The sequence below is a fragment of the Equus caballus genome, chromosome 18 (assembly GCF_041296265.1).
Source record: "Equus caballus isolate H_3958 breed thoroughbred chromosome 18, TB-T2T, whole genome shotgun sequence".
NCBI lineage: Eukaryota > Metazoa > Chordata > Mammalia > Perissodactyla > Equidae > Equus > Equus caballus.
This window is the reverse complement of record NC_091701.1, coordinates 46,671,488-46,688,938: the sequence shown is the minus strand read 5'-3', so window position 1 is coordinate 46,688,938 and position 17,451 is coordinate 46,671,488. Positions and strand designations below refer to the sequence as shown.

At 36.4% G+C, this 17,451-nt stretch overlaps 1 protein-coding gene across 2 annotated transcripts in view; it reads left to right on the top strand.

Moving 5' to 3' along the window:
* Positions 1 to 12,821, top strand: part of TTC21B (tetratricopeptide repeat domain 21B) — an 80,620-nt gene extending 67,799 nt beyond the window's left edge. Inside the window, exons 26-29 of one of the 2 annotated variants that reach the window (XM_023623067.2) lie at positions 2,564 to 2,788; positions 6,434 to 6,554; positions 10,388 to 10,455; positions 11,693 to 12,821. In XM_023623067.2, coding sequence (XP_023478835.1) covers positions 2,564 to 2,788; positions 6,434 to 6,554; positions 10,388 to 10,455; positions 11,693 to 11,770 — 492 coding nt within the window. In that variant the 3' untranslated portion in view covers positions 11,771 to 12,821. Of the gene's footprint in view, positions 1 to 2,563; positions 2,789 to 6,433; positions 6,555 to 9,963; positions 10,456 to 11,692 lie in introns of those variants that run through there. The other variant, XM_023623068.2, reaches the window with a different exon arrangement.
* Positions 12,822 to 17,451: the final 4,630 nt, after the last annotated feature.

The following is a 17,451-nucleotide window of genomic DNA, read 5'->3' as shown; positions in this document are numbered from 1 at the left end:
ATGACAGCAGCTGACTGAACAGAGACCAGAAGTAGGACTATCACATAAGTCTAAGAAAACCTGTAAGAACATGAAGCACCATTTCAAGTGAGTTGTCGTAGCTGCTGAACGTTGTGAAGCAGCGTTCTATCATGTAACAGGAGAGAATTTGAACTGTGAGGTTTGAGAGAGCACCAAAAGCAGCGAGTGACATCACAGCTGTTTCCTAGAAAGACTGTGCCAGTTTCTTGTGTTTTGTGAAACCACAGTATTTTTTTGTCATTCTTACACACATGGTTAGTAAAATACTATCTTCAAATCTGTTTACCAACCATACTATCGAAAGACTAGTGTATGAACTGAAGTTTCATAAACAACGAATTTTATCTTTCATTTTTTTTAACTCATAGGCTGCATATATTAAATATAATGAATATTCATTAAGCAGCCAGTGGGTGCTAAGCACAGTGGGAGTCACAAAGATAAACCACGTATAGTCCCTTTCTTCAAGTTTCTCATTGTCTAGGGAAGACGAGACAAGCATGCTGACTGTGTACAAAGCAAATCTATTACCTTCTGTCCTAGAGTTGCAAATGAAAGTGCTGTAGGAGACAGGATAAGGAGAGGTGGGAGACCCTTCTGTGGAAAATGTATGATTTAAGAAGAACCCAAATCAACTGCATTTTCACAGGGAGAGATGGAGAAAGTGCATTCTAGGTGAGGAGCAAAACATGAATAAAGGCAAGCAGGCAGGGAAGCACAGGGTATGTTCACAGCGCTCTGCAGCATCCAGATTGATTGAGAGCGAAGAGATGTGACAGGAAGTCCTGGGAGGAAACAGTGGAAGATACATTAAACCCTAGCAAAGTGTTTCCATTTGCTTTCATCCCATCACCTTGAACCATGAAAGTGTGTTGTTTATAATAGAGCAGTGTTGTCCTTTGTGATCTAAAGTGGTTGCAGTTTAGAGTGACCGAGAGTGAGAGAAGCTGGCCGAACGCTGCAGGATGTGTGCACCGGAAGAGACCTCATGGGTCTGACGCATCCCTTAGAACGCAGGTTTGCACTTTTAGAAACCATTCTTCAGTTCAGTCAGGAGTGATCAAGTGGTGAGGAGTTGATTCATTCTAATCATACACAAGATGTGCAATTGTAAAATCCGAGAGCTTCTTTTTAAACGTGTAGTGTGGATATTGTCAGTGTGTCTGGATGTTTTTACAGGACCCTTCTCTCCTCAAGCTGTCCTAGGGCCTGACTGATGAATACATAGCCAGCCTCTAGTTTCTCTCCTTGCCAGCCCACCTGGGGTCGAGGTGGAGCTAAATAATTGATAATGTCCCACACGTGTCTTCACAATTTACTAAGAGTTGGTTGGATTTGGCACTCAAAACCTTTTTGCCATTCCTGAATTAGGAGAACACATTATATATTGGAAGTTTATTGATAGGCATAAAATTAGAGCCAGGGAAGTTTTATGTTCCTGAAAGCTGTTTTCATCAAGCACTAATGAATTGCCCTTCTCCATTCCAGGGTTATTTCTGACTTCCAACCATGATCAGTGTTGGACATTGAACATTTCTCACTCTGCTGTCCTTTTTTTCCTTATCAGTTACCCAAACTTGCTATCTCACAGTGCACCTTTATTATAGTCATGATGTTAATCATTTCTAAATCACAGTTTCTCATCTTTTATTAGTATATTAAACCGAAGGCTTCCTCTTTGTAAAAGCATCACAATCCCTCTGCTGAAATTTAAGAAGCACCCTAGTTTTATCAGGGACATACACATTATTGTCCAAGTAAGTTGGTTTTCTGGATAGATCGCTAATGGCCTCCATTTTACACCAAGTCTTATTAGGTTGATGGTTTCACAGAGTGACATTTTCTGACTTTGAACTCTGTACAAAAGAACATTGTGTTTTACAGACACTGTCAAGAAGCTGCAGACTCCAAATCTACAAGCATATTTTAAGGCATGAGTTTATCTCATATAATTTCCAAATGATTAGTTAATTGCATGCCCTATTTATAACATTTCACTGGTCAAAGTTCATTGAGAGAAGAGGCTTTTGAGTAAAATGAGAAGGGAGGGTAAAAGAGCAGTAGAAGTCAGGAGAGGTGGGAATATCATTTGCAGGTAAATCATCGTGTTATTCCTGTTTTACAGGTGAAAGAACTAAGGAGCCAAATGTGAAGTCTGAAACATAAATGCTCAATTAGGATTACACTGAAATAGAAGTTTGTTTATTTTTTATGTTTCTATACAAAACCAAAACAGCCAGTCAGTCCCAATAAAGAGCAAGTCACCCTAATTGTCTGGAGTTGTGTGGTTATGACATCTGCATGCTTATTGAATTACCTTGACCACACCGTGCATCACCAAGTTTCTTCATGATAGCCTGAGGTTACTTGATGTGTTAAATAATGACCATATCACAGTTATCTGCTTGGAGCCAGAAATAGAATGTGCAGGCCAGATCTTATGCTATGTAGCACTTGCTACTGTCCATGTGTTTTCCTTCTAAGCATAGGACAGTTATTTATGTTTGTGTATCTAGGGGTCTAAAGATTTGTTTTCTTACAGAAGGATCATATACCAGCACTTTTGGGAATGGCAACAGCTTATATGATCTTGAAACAGACGCCAAGAGCCAGAAACCAGCTGAAGCGGATTGCAAAAATGAACTGGAATGCTGTTGATGCTGAGGACTTTGAGAAGAGTTGGCTGCTACTTGCTGATATTTATATTCAATCCGCAAAATACGATATGGCAGAAGAACTGTTAAAACGGTGTCTGCGTCATAATAGGGTAGGTGATTAAAAAGTAACAAATAATTGTTAACCTCTGTTGTATAAGCTTTCTATAGTAGGTTATTATGGAGTGTTGGTCCCTTTCTAAGGATTCTTGTGTGTTTTTTGAAAATTAAATGTTTATTCTTACCACAATCAGGAAATAAACATTAATAATGAGAAAGAAGTCGTTTGCCCTTGAAAATAAAAAGTTAGAGATTTATGCAGTTTCAAGTTTCAGCTGTGGTATGCCCTACTTACAGAAAGTGTTTTGGAATGTCAAGCATTTGCCTGTGATTATCCATCTCATCCCAGAGTTAATGAAAATTACAGAAGAACATTAATTGCAGGCGTCTGTCCCTCCTATTAAGAAATACTCTTGATGAATTTACTGCAGCTGCATGTCATTTCCACATTATTAGAATCCACTATGCATAATATATTTTGTGGGGAAATGTCTTACGAGCATTTAATTTGATTTGTTTAATAAAAAAGTCCTTGTCTTTAGGTATAAAATTGAAAATCTTAAAGTCCCTGGAATTTAAGGCTCTTTGCTAACAGTGCATTTTGTTGTTTAATCACAAAAAAGGGGAAGTTTTCTTATAATGTCGATTTTTTTTGGTGAGGAAGATTGGCCCTGAGCTAACATCTGTTGCCAATCATCCTCTATTTTATGTGGGATGCTGTCACAGCGTGGCTTGAAGAGCAGTGCTAGGTCTGGACCCAAGATCCCAACCTGTGAACCCCAGGCCGCTGAAGCAGGGTGTGTGAACTTAACCACTGTGCCACCAGGCCGGTCCCTGTAACATCTTTTTAAGTTAAGAATTTTTTACTATTTGTTGAAAAAATAATTGTACCCAACTTAGAAACTTGAGTATATTTATCTTTAAAGATTCATATCAGTTACTTCAAAATCTTTATCACAGTAAATTTATGTTTTATTCTCTTTGAGAAAATTAGATTACAGAATGGATCATTTGTGTTTTAAAGAAGAATAATCATCTAATACTAATAAGTTACTTTCTCTGGAACTTTAAAAGCCTAAAACATCAAGCCATTTATCAACTTATAGTTTATACATCTAATTTTAAGTTGGCCTTGAAAAACAGAGAATATTCATAAATAGGCTTTGAAAAATCTAAACTGCCAAATAGCTGACCCTTATATGCCTAGTCTAGGATTAAGCAAGACTGCATGGGAATTAAGGTTTTGATCAGACAGAATTTCACTTTGCCAGAACACCAACAGCACTACGCTGCATGGTTGAACATGATGGCAACTTTAGAGGCATCAGCCCTGCTGATTAGGTATGTCAATATTGGAAGCATGAGATTTAGGAACTAGAGCTTAGAAAGCTTGAATTGTTAATTAAAAAGCATAGAACATCCAGGTGTGGGGCAGGAAATATACAAGATGACACTAGACCATCTTGTCATCTTGTCATACCAGATGGCACAGAAGCCATCAAAGATCATTAGAGTCATGTCAAGGACTCAGGAGCCAACTTGAAGACACTCCCACTGCCCAAAGTTGGAACTCTTTAAGTATCAATAAGAATAATAACTGCAATGAATTGAAACACACCAAATATGTTTAAATCCATGAGTTTACAAAGATCCAAAAAAGAAAAAAAAACCCTGATTGATCACTGAAATTTGCTAATAAACTATTATTTCTAAAGCTAGCAAATAAAAGAATTAAGTGTTTATTCCACCTTTTCTGTATACCCCATGCTACTAGGTAATGAAATAGTAGAAAAGGCGATTTTCTTAGTATAGATGTTTTCCAGCTGATGAATAAAGAAAGAATGATAGAATATCACCATTTCCAACCATGGTAAATTAATGAATGAGCATAACATCACAAAAAGAGAATCAGACATTATGTGCCTCCTGATGAAAGAATTCACCATCAGGACTGGGTTGAGGCAAGTGAAACACTCACTTCAGCTCCAAAATGTAAAGGGGCACTTAAAATCTCAGTAGTTATCTCAGTCAATTGGTGCTGCCATAGCAAAATACCATAGCCAGGGGGGCTAATAAGCAACAGAAATTTATTTCTCACAGTTCTGGAGGCTGGAAGTCTAAGATCAAGGTGCCAGCATGGTTGAGCTCTGGTGAGGGCCCTCTTCTGGGTTTCAGGCTTCTAGCTTCTCCTTGTATCCTCACAGGGTGGAAAGAAGGGGCAAGAGAACTCTTTGGCGTCCCTTTCATAAGGGCATTAATCCCATTTATGAGGGCTACACCTTTATGACCTAATTATCTCCCAAAGACCCCGCCGCCTAATACCATCATATTGAAGGTTAGGATTTCAACATATGAATCTTAGGGGGATACAAACATTCAGTCCATTGTAGTAATCAAGATAAATAATAATTTAATGCAATATTTTTTAAAAGAGCAAAATATCAGAATGTTAAATAGATAAGAGTCTGACAGTGCTGTACTGAGCTGTATTGAAGCCTGAAGCAAAAGGGGAAATGTGTGCCCTGATATCCATGTTTGTATGTATTTTTTAATGAGTAATGGTTTTATTGAAAATATTATTGATGTATTTTCTTGCATTAAAGTCAGGAAAGTAAAATTATAGTAAGTTTTGTTTGGAGATAAATAAAATATTCAGACTTAATGTATTTTAATATACCTGCTTTTCAATTTAGTAAATTTTTAAAATTAATATAACATTCTGGAAAAAGTTAGCAATTAAAAAATACCTAAAAATTTGTATGCAGGATTGTGTATTTTTCCTTTTGCCTCAGACTCCAAAGTGGCTCAGCAGGGCACTGGTCTATGAAGTCGTTTCAGCCTCTTTCCCCCAAAATCAAAATCAAATCCAAACCTCTGGATTTAATTACAATTTCTGGGAAATATCAAGGACGTAGGAATATATTACATAAGCACAAGGATGCACTCAACTAAATCTAGACTGTAAGAAACTGGAGGACAAACTTTCTCGTTTCTGCTACATTTTAATTGCAAGAAAAGAGATAAGGAGGAGAAACCTCTAGATTAAGAGAAAGTTGAGAGACATTTCAACCAGTCAGGCCTTGTTTGGATCCTCATCCTAACAAAGTAAAAAGAAAAAATTATATTGAGACCGTTTGAAATTTGAATAGTGGCTGGATATTTGGTGATGTCAACGAGTTGTTACATTTTAGGTATGATAAATTGTGGTTATGTTTAAAGAAAGTTCTTATTTTTAAACAGGCATACTAAAATACTTATGAATGAAATGATACAATATCTGAAGATTTTTTAATCTGGTGATACAGAAGGACAAATGTTTGGGGTAAAGTTGCAACAGTATTAGTTATGAGTTAATTGTTGAGGATATGGGTTCATTATACTGTTATTTTTATATTTGTGTGTGTTAAAGTTAATAATAAAACTTTTTTGTAATAAAAAGTGTACATGTATCTGTGTAAAATACACATACCCTTGCCTCTCACCCAAAAATCCTGATTCTGTAGGTTTGGGGTGGGGGCTTGGCATCAGAATATTTTCTTAGTCCCATAGATGATTTGATTGCATAGCAAGAGTGAAAACCGTTGTTTTATCTGCCATTTAAATGAGTTAATATGGTTGACCTCTATAATCATAAGCACCCCATAAAACCTTAGTGGTATCGAGCTTAATCTGTTGATTCATCTTCCATTTTTCTTCAGTCTTGTTGCAAAGCTTATGAATATATGGGATACATTATGGAGAAAGAGCAAGCATATACAGATGCTGCCTTCAACTATGAGATGGCATGGAAACATGGCAATCAGACAAATCCAGCAGTAGGTGAGTTTAACAAATTAGACACTAGGTTTTCACCCAAAACTTAGGTTTTATTTGTAAATCTTCATTTAAATGCATTTGATTTTTTTAAGAACAAAATATACATTGAGCCAACTTCCTTTGTCAATCCTTCTGAAAAATAAATTTTATATTCATAATAGATTATTAGCTAGTAATAGTTATTAAGTATAATTTCCTGAGATTCACACTTGTCCTCTGTCACCCTAGAGGACATCTAATCTAACAGTGCTCCTTTCTCTTCCTTCACCCTCTGCTATTTTCAGAATGGTAATGCTGTTGGGAAAGGTGTTCCATCGTCAAGTAACTTAGAAAAATATTACATTAAGTCGAGTTCTATGGGTTTCTTTACTGCAGAACTTCTCAAAGCCTCTAAACCCTAATGTATATTGTGATGGATATCACAGAAGGGATATGTGTCCCACAATAATTTGACTATGGAACATTTTTTTTTCTCCTGAGCATCTAGAAATATCATCTTATTCCAGTGGTGGACTATTAGTTTGAGGAATGCTGGTCTCCACTGTCCCTAACAGATGGGAAGCATCCAGAATATTCTTAGTGACTGCCATTTCTCCACATTGTGAGGGAGCTCATCCCCATGCTTCTCTTTCTTTATATTGAGCTGAAATGTGCTTCATTGAAACTGTCCTGTTCTGTTCTCTGGAGCCACCTACAGAGTCCTTTCTCTCTTGGACATAATGGCCCTCCGGTTGCAAACTTCTGTCATGTCTCTCCTAAGGTTTCTCTTCAAGCCACCCTCAATTATTTGTCCCTTCTTCCTGAGACTTGCTTCCAAGTCTTTCACCCTCCTTGTTGCTGTCTCTTGGAAACTCTAGAATAGTGCTTTCTAAACTGTGCTTTGGAATACTTGGTAAGATATTACTAGTTATTCTATTAAAGAAGAGAGAGAGAGAGTTGAGTGTGAGGAGATTAGATTCCTTGGCCAAATAAGTTTGAGAAGGGCTATTTTATTTGTTCATTGTCTCTCTTGGCCTATTGTACCAGACAGAAATGAACAAGTTCTTAAGTATGATTTAAGAACTGATGGTATGTATAATGAAGCTATTTTTTTTTTATTAGGCATACAGTAATTGTTAATTCACGCTAAGATGGCATCCATCTTTTTGGCAGCCGTGTCATGGTATGGACTCAAATTTATTTGCAGTCAGATAGGTCACCTTTACACTAACTGCCATCAGTTCAGGACATCCCCTACCTTGTGTTTCTGGGATCTGTTATTTTACTAGATTTGTATAGAGCACAGGAACTAACGTTTGTTGATAGTATTTGTCCTTCACAAGCATTGTACATCTTACAGAATAAAGTCAGCTTGTAAAATGAAAATTCCTTAAAATCCTTAAAACATATGTAATTTCGATGCTTTATTCCACAGAAGGAATGCATTTAGAAGCTAAATTATTTAAATATTCTGTTCCTTGGAAGACTTCAACAAATACGGAGATTTCAACTCACTAGTTCTTTCATTATGTCATCTTTGTGTTTTTTGGATGATTTTGTCAGTTCCTCTGACTTCTCCTTAGGAAGCATTTCTCTGAGGCTCTCAGTTCTTTAGTTTCTTCCTTAAGATTATCATTGCATCCAGCACCCCCACTCTATCTGGCCAAGTTAAGACAGTCATGCACCGCATAACAACATTCCAGTCAACAATGGACTGCAGATACGACAGTGGTCCCATTAGAGTAGTTCCCTATAGCCTAGGTGTGTAGTAGGCTATACCGTCTAGGTTTGTGGAAGTACATGGTATGATGTTCACAGAATGAAGAAATCGCCTAACGACACATTTCTCAGAACATATCCCTGTCGCTAAGCAGTGCATGACTGTAATGCATTTCACCTTTTCACTTGTCAGGAAATCCTTAAAATCATGGTCATGTTCTTTCCATGGGATTCAGTCTTGAGTATTGTCCTTGTGGAAGGCACCAAGAAGTGAGATGCAGTGAGAGAAGAGCACATTCATGTTTCCCCCTTCACACCCATTCTCAGGTTGCATGACAGTCACTAGACTATTTACATTGTTCTGTTTGTGTTCCCTTTCCCCCTCTCTCTTCCATTTTTTTCCTTGTTTACACAGAATTGAATCTTAGAAGCTTGTCAGGTATAATGCAGCTGCGGTGCACGTGTTCTTTGCCCTTTCTAGCCGTTTATTTTCTAAAATTTTTTGAATGAGATAATCAGTCAAGTTTCTTCCAACGTTAAAACTTTGTGTTTCTTATTTTACTGTTTACACAGAAAAAAAATTGCTAATATTTGTGTGGTACTTTAAAATTTTTAAAAGCATTTCTCAAGTATTTCATTTGATCTTTAAAGTTACGCTAAGAGAGAAAAGAGGTATTATGCCCATTTTTTAGATAAGGAAACTTGAAATTGACAACTCAAGTAACTTGCCTAAGGTCTCAAAGCTAGTCAGAAAGCCAGAAACCAAAGCTGAAATTCAGAGTTTTGGCTCTAGTTTCTGTGTAAATTATGTTTGGCATGACATCTTAAATTGTTTTCCTTTTTTAATGTCACAAATTTTATTTATTAGTCCATTTTGACACTCCTTTGTTATGATATCTAGTTGACCTCTCTGAAACTTATTTTTCATCTTGGGCAGTTCTCTATGCGTATGTGTGTATCAAATACTATAAATTTTAGGTAATTGCCATTTCCTACTTTTTACTACCATATGATTATATTAGCCAGTAATTCTTTTCAAAACTCTTGTTTGAAATTCTAAAAATAAGTTTTGATATTTTGATTAGAGCCCAAGAGCAGCATTCAAATTTCCTTTTTTCATATTTCTAAGTGGTAAAGTGAAATATTTAATTTATTAATTACATATCATTTTACACCGTATATCATTTATTGAGTACACTGCCACTGTTACTTTTTCTGTCTTCTCCTTAGTTTTCTTACTCTTACAGCATTCTTAACAGGAGAACAAGTCATTTAAGAATGTCTTAAAACTTTCTTCTAAATTGTCACTATTCGAAATGTTGCATTTCAGTAGCACTAATTGTGATAATTGTTACTCATCATTGATGTGGAACGTCTGGTGACTAATCCACTCTCTTCTGGGCCTCTCTCCTACCTGCTCCACCCTCTCACATCTAGGTTCTCTAGGTCCGTTTGGATCCTACATGTCATATCCTTCTACCCCCGGCCTTTGCACGTACAGTTCCCTCTGCCTAGATGTATTCTTGCTTCCCCCTCCCTTGGCATAGTTTGTGCCTCATTCTTCAGATTTCAGACATTGCCTGACACCCACCCCTTCCCCAACCAGGTTTCTTCTCTGGCTCTCTTGGCCTTTATTTCATAGCATTTATCTCAGTTTTGAAATTATTCATTTACTTACATAATTACTTAAATAATGTACTTTCTTTCCTAATAGAATGTAAACCTCGTGACCGTGACTTCAGGAACCAGTTTGCCTGACGTGTTAAGAGCTAAATAAATCTATACTATATAAATGAATCACTGTGTTATCATTTACTGCCCTATGATGAGTTTTTACTATAATCTGAAATAAATGAGACTTTTCTAGTAAGTTACAAAGCCACATTTATGAGATGCAGTCTTCTGACCCAACAGTACCTTCACTGTGGTCCTTTTGTCCAACTCCATCTTCATTCCTACCTGTTCTCCTTTCCTGTCACCCCTTCTGCTATCTCGTCCCTTCCCACTATCCTAGTACAGTCGCCAGCCTCCATTAAGATCCGATAAGTTAGCAAACACAGGAGGAGGCAAAAAGAGGTCATACTGGCAGTTTGCTCCATCAATAGTTCTGTATCATTATGGTTTTTTTGTCTTAACAGGATACAAACTGGCATTTAATTACTTAAAAGCGAAAAGATATGTGGATGCAATTGATGTATGTCACCAGGTAACACTTAAATTTAGATTCCTTAAAATTTCTCAGATGTGCAGTTTCCTACTTTTGGTTCATCTCAAGATGTACATGAATAGAGGTAGAGGATGTGGTGTTTTGGTTAAATGACTTATCAACTATATCCAGGAGCGATTATCAGTTTTCAAGGTTTAGAAAATAATACTGTTTAATTAAACATATGTTATTAATTAGGGCTCAAATAATAAAATGTTTATGTCAATTTAAAGACAGAGGCTAGAGGAGAAGCATGTTAAATAAAACAATCTTTAAGTCAGAAGATATTTGAAGATTATTATGGCTTTTTCAAGTCATTGTTCTGAATAGAAGTTCTTGTGCCTGTGTCTGAGTCTGGTTACTAGAGAATTCAGATTTATAAATTGGAGATGAAAGGCATTTCTGTAATTTGGAAGTCATTCAGTTGCATTTCTGTAATTGAACCCCTACTAAATGATCCCTTAATAAAATGACAAATATTTAAGTTGCAGTTTTAGAATTTGCAGTTTCTTTACATTGTCCCATTGATATGCCACGTAAGGCATTATATTAAACGTTGTTAGGAGCTCCAAGAAAAGCTCCTTAGAAAAGAATTATGGAATGTTCCTTCTCCCAGATAGCTGTGTCAGCATCATCCCAGTAAACACTCGGCCTCAGTGATTGCTGTTGATTACTGAGTCTCTCTGGAAGCAGGTATTTCACATTAAAGTTAAGGTTGTACGTTAATGTAAGGTTATACGTTGGAATCATTTGTGGAGTTTTTTTTTTTTTAATGAATAGCCTAGTCTTAGAGTCAGTAGGCCTGGAAATTTGTATGTTTCCAAATCTCTCCAGGTAAATCTGATGTGTGTTCTTGGTTAAAAATAAGTCTGTAAGGGTTTATTAAATATCATGCATAAGTACCTAAATTAAAAAAATATTTTAAGTCATTGATCCGTAATTGTTTTCTGTAACTGATCTGTTAAGGAAGTAATTATATTTGTTGTATTTCCCACATGTAGTATTCATATTCTACTGTTTTCATCTAATTACTATTAATATAAATGAGTCATCATGTCACCTCTGTGTCACCTTTAAAAAGTATTCTTGTATTTGTAGTATTAATTCAATGAAATCTCAACTGTAATGCTCATTTCTAGTAAGTTTTGTAGCTCCCGTTCTCAATAATTAATTACAAGTTCTTGTGCTTTTGTTTCGTTTTTGTTTTGTGTGTGTGTGTGTTTTGTTTTTTTTGCAGGTTCTTGAAGCACATCCAACTTATCCAAAAATCAGAAAGGATATACTTGATAAGGCCCGTACATCTTTAAGACCTTGAAAATTATTTTAATTTAGTTTGTTGGTTAAGTGGGAAATGAAAGGAATCTGAGTTTTTCCAGTTCCACATAGGTTTGAGCTAATGCTTTTTCTCCAGCAGAGGCTGCTGTTGTATATAAAGAGAAACGCTGTGTCAAATGGATGATTTCTCATGGAGAATGTGAATGAGAGCTGATTTATTTGATGGACTCTCTTGATTAGCTGCAGATTTGGTGTCTCTGTGGTCAAGATGATAACCAACCCCTTTTTATAAAGAATATTTTGTTCAAATCTAGGTAATTAAGTATCTTATATCTTTTCTAAGGAGTATTAGCTGTTTATTTCAGGAAATGTATTTAAAATGCTATTGTTCTCTGTTAAAATTTTTTGTAATGTTCTCTGTTACTTCAAAAGTTTGAGTAAATTCCTTGTAAATAATTTATGAAAACGAAAATATATTTTTTAATAAAGATTTTGTAAATTTATGGTTTGTATTCCTCTTGGAACTCAAAAGACATGGTAGGTTTTGCAAAATCAGGGTAAGCTCCCCATGCAGTCTGCAATGTTAATGAGTAGTAGTGCAGAAAATGTGACTTTCCCAGAAAAATCTTTTTCGAAAAGTGTAAAGAGTGTGTTTCCCTTCCCTTCGTTGAGCTCATTCTTCCTGCTCTCAATGCCTGTGTGATCTTGAGAAATAATTAGTACCTGAAATCAGTTTAAATAGGTAAACCCTTATAGCAATATTTAACCTTAGCTCAAAGACTAGGTCTTGTGGTGTAACTTCAGATACTGTAAGCTGTGGTGGAGAAGAGTGACGTGATACTTTTGGTCCACAAGGACTCAGAAAGCACACCATGTGACAGCAACTGCTTGCCCTACCATGCCTACCGCCACCCTGGCGGAGCCGTTCTCACTCTTTTACACTCAATTTAACCTCATCTTAATAAACTCAGTTCTTAGTTTCATTTTCAATTTGTTGTCTACATCTTTTTCTGTTGTCTTTAAAAATACAGTGAACACAATCTTTGATTTCATTTGCATTTTCAATAAACACAGAGTATTTTTAAAAGTCATTTGCTGCTTTTGTGTCCTATGTTTATTTCTTTTGAGCTATGTTCTTTTGTTTCTGACCATTTCTCCAATTTTCCAAAGTCCTTTTAGTTCCAATTATATGTTATAAAAATTCTGATCCTTCTACTCTTTCACCTAGCTTTTATTGATGGCATTTTTGAAAGTGTTTAATAATAACAGCATTTATGAAGCATTTCATGTCTATTAAAACACTTTCACATGTTGTGTTACATTTGATTCTCACAACTCTATAATACAAATATTATTATCCCTGTTTTACAGTTCTGAAACTGTGACAGATTATTTCTTTCTCTGCAATTCAGGGAAAAAAATATCGGCCTAAATGGACATTGTTAGGGACATCATATCTGTAAAATGAGGAGGTTGTTTTTGTTTCTAAAGCAACCACTTATTTTACACCTGCTATTTGTTAGATTCTATTCTCGGAACTTTCCTTACATTATATCTTTTAATTCTCACTTAACTCTCCAGAGAAATAATACTCTTATTTTTCGGATGAGGAAGATAAGACTCAAACTAAATGATTTGCTCAAGGTCACAGAAAAAGTCTCAGAATCTAGATTCCTTACTGGCCCAGACAACTTCAAAGCTCATGCCCTATTTCTTATATAAGATACCTTCCGCAACTAAGCAAGACTGTGTCTGTCTATGAGAAGAAATTCTCTTGTCTCCATCTGGCTAGCCAATGAAACTAAGTGTTCTCTCACAGAGATAGCTAAGTAATAAGGAATAAGATGAACTGAGTGGAATGAACAGTCTTGCAAATGTAGGAACTGTCAAAGAGAAGTCTTAGGAGCAGGGTAGTGTAGTAGTTAAGAACGTGGATTTGAAGTCAGACCAGCCTTGCTGTAAATTTTGGCTCATCTTTTTCAGGTTACATTGGCTCTCTGAGCCTCAGATTTCTCATCCATAAAGAAGCATTTAAAGATAATAACCTGCCTGAGGTGGTTGGAAGGATTAAATGAGAGAACATATGTAAAACTTATAATGAATCAGACTCTTAATAAATAGTAGCTGTACTTATTTATTATAAGTGGAACAAGGCCACGTAGTAATTGCAAACTGAGAAGCACCTTCATGGAAGCGAACACACCCTCCAAGGTGAGATGAAGAGGACAAATAGGCTCCCCTACAGAGCACGGCCGTACGGAATTCAGGATTCTCACTGAATCTCTCTCTCCTCCCACACTGTGGTTTCTTTCCCTCCCTCTCCCCTCCACCCACCAAACATGCTGTACTCTACGTGCATGACCTCATTTCACCATCTTGAACCTACTTTCCCCTTGCCCTCCTCTCCCTGGAATTCTCTCTACTCACCTCTCCCTTACCCTCGCTTCCTGTCTCTACGCTTCCCCCTCTAGGCTTTTTCTTTCATTCATTCAAGTATCAGTTTATTATCACCTCCTCTGAGGCCATGTCCAGGCCTACAATCTAAAGTAGCCATTCTGTCATTCTGTATCCTATTACCCTTTTAAACTCTGTATTTAGTACTTACTAATCTCTAATGTTTTTCTTGTTCACTAAGGTTTGGTGTATGACCAAGCCTTACGTGACATGCCCACAATTGCACATCCAGGAAAGCTGGGACTCAAACTGCTCTGAACCGCCACTTGAAAGAAGTTAAATGAGAATTTGGGGCCTACACTCAGGATGGAGAGGGGACGGACACAACATGAGTGAAAGAATTTTCTGTGGACCTGGGATCCAAATACCACTTCCCTCGTGGTAAGGAAGCAGTTAGAAGTTTAATGCACTTTGACCTTAGGCCAGCTAGTATAGTGAACTGGATCCCAAGGGAAATAGCTTTCTTCCCCAGAAGTCAAGAACCTAGGAGCAGGTCTAGAAGGGTTTTGTGTATGGACAGTTGAGGAAGCTAGGTTGAACTTTGCACAAGAGTACAAGTAGATAATGAAATCACTATGGAAAGTGAAAGACCAATTAAGACTGACAGAAAGACCAATGAAGACTTAATTGAAGACAATCAAGACTCTCTAGTTTGGGACAGGAGAGGACAAATGAACAGCCTTCACAAAGGATCATATAACAGTGCTAGTGTTGATAAAGTAGCAAATGTTTTTTCTTGTGTTATTTGTCTTTAATGAAAGATTGACAAAGGTGCAAGGAAACCACCACATTCATACGCTGCTGGTAGAGTGTAGTGCAGCCTTTCTGAAGGGCAGTTGGGCAGTGTGCATTAAGAACTTGTCCTTTGAGTAATCCCACTTAGAGAAATTTATTATGGGAGATATTCAGAAATTTTCTCAAAGTATCTAGTTAAAAAAATTATAACAACAGCTTGGTTTTTGGTTGTTACCAAAACATCCAACATAAACGAAATGGTCAGATATATGAAAGTTTACCCAATAACGGAGTACTATGTAGCCATCAAAAACTGTTTTCAAAGTTTTTTTAATAGTTGCTTTTTTCAAAGATTTTTTAACTGCTAAAATTTTCACAAAATAAGTGAAAAAGCAGGAAACATAACTTCATATAATGTTAATTTGTAAAAAATTTAATATTAACAGATGCATAGACATATAAAACTAGATGAAATTAACCTAATTTTTAACATTAATTATATCTGAGTGATGAAATGTCAGAATTGTTATTTCTCTGCCATTTTGCAAGTTAACTTCAATGAACATATACACTAAAAATAAATACAAGTGTCTTTTTTTAGAGACGAGCCTTCTCAAACTTGCTTTTTGCTGATGGTTTAAAGCTATTCTGCTGAGCAAAGATGAGTAGAAAAAATAAAACCTGACATTCTTTCAACTCTTAACACCCACACTTTACTGCTAATACAAAATGTAGTCTGGTTTATTTCAATTGTCAGAGAAAAAGATTCAGGAATTATAAGATAGGAAAAGACTCTGCCAGAAAATGGTAACAGGAGTGCTAATAGCAGTAGTAATAGGAGGACACAGGAGTTACTAAGCAGAGATGTGAAAACCTTGTCAACATGAGTCAGAGCACAGGTTCGGATCCCAGACATGTACCTAGCACTGCTAATCAAGCCATGCTGTGGTGGCATCCCACATAAAATGGAGGAAGATTGGCACAGACGTTAGCTTAGCAGCAATCTTCCTCAAGCAAGAAGAGGAGGACTGGCAACAGATGTTACCTCAGGGCCAATCTTCCTCACCAAAAAAGAAAAAAAAAAAAGCAGAAAACCTCAATAGGAAAAGGGTAGGGTTCAGGGGACGTTTAGAAGAATTAGAGTTCAGAGAAATGTGATTTTTGTAAAGGGAGTAAAGGAACAAAATAACTGCAGGTCGGGATATTACATATGAAGGTGGCCTCAGGAGCCCTTATGCTAATTGGCTCCAATAGTTTTCTAATAAATAAAATTGACTTTGACCTGAGGGTAGTACCACTCCTTCATAGGTGTGGAATTTGGGGGCTTCTGTTTTCCTTGGGCTCTGAAGTATTTTTCACTTCCTTCCAAGTTCCTGGTTGTGGTAGCTGGAAGTCTGCCTGCCAGATTAGAGGGGGTTACAGTAACATAATAAATCATAGTTATGAGCAAAAAAGTGTTACCCACTTTTAATACTCTTCTTAAGAACCAGATGTTTTCTAGAGAAAAGCGTCACTCTCCAATCCGCCTTACAGTGCTTGTAAATGAATCTGGCACAATGCCCATAAAAGCAATTTGATCCCATAAATGAGGAAAACCAAGTAATGAGCAGGTTCTAAATGTCTTCCTTCCGAGTGGTATAACCTTAGAATCTACGGCAATCTTTAAACCAGGCTGTTTTCACATAGTGTGTGTATTATTTATATCTTTCTTCAAACAAATTCCTTTGGCAATGTAAAAGAAACTCTGTTTAAAAAAAACATAAGGATATTTTAAGAAGGTAATTACTATTTCAGTTTCCGCCAAAAGCAGACTAGTTTTATTTTTAATGGGTAAATGATGTCAGAACCTTAAAAAAAAAAACCTTGAAACACGAAGAACAGAGCTGTGAAGTATTCAGTAGTATCTTCACTTAATAGTGGGTCAGGGTAAGAGATCCTTTTCACAGTCAGAGATTAAACTTTCTTTGAAAAACGCACTTAGCTTAAGAACATTGAAGAAAAAAAAAACAGGCTAAAATGCTAAGCAGTTACATAAATGATTCTTTCAAACAGTTTAAATACTTGAAGTTGCTCTAGTCAATAAACGAAAACTTCTCCCTGACATATCATTTCTTGAAAAGTTTCTGGCCAATTTTTCACACTGACTTAAGTCACAAATTGCAGAGGATAGTTGAGGGGGATATGGGAGTAGGGGAAAGTCCAGGATATTGAGAAGACCCCTAAAAGCAAAGTCCAATGATTGAGCACATACCACACAAAGCGGCAAGGGGAAGAAATGGGGCGATGAGATGTGACTGCATCCTGATGTCACTTCTCTGTGCCATGCACACAACTCTACCACCTCTTATAAAGTGTAATATCTTTTGGCATGTGTTGGGTTATAGTTGTTTTCATAGATTTCTTAAAATGTAAATATTCGTTATTCCACTTTCAATAAAAAATTGCGTTTTTTCCACAAAGAGAAAAAAATTAGGGTGTTTTTTTTTTTTAAGATTTTTAAAAAAATTTTTTTTATTTTTCCTTTTTCTCCCC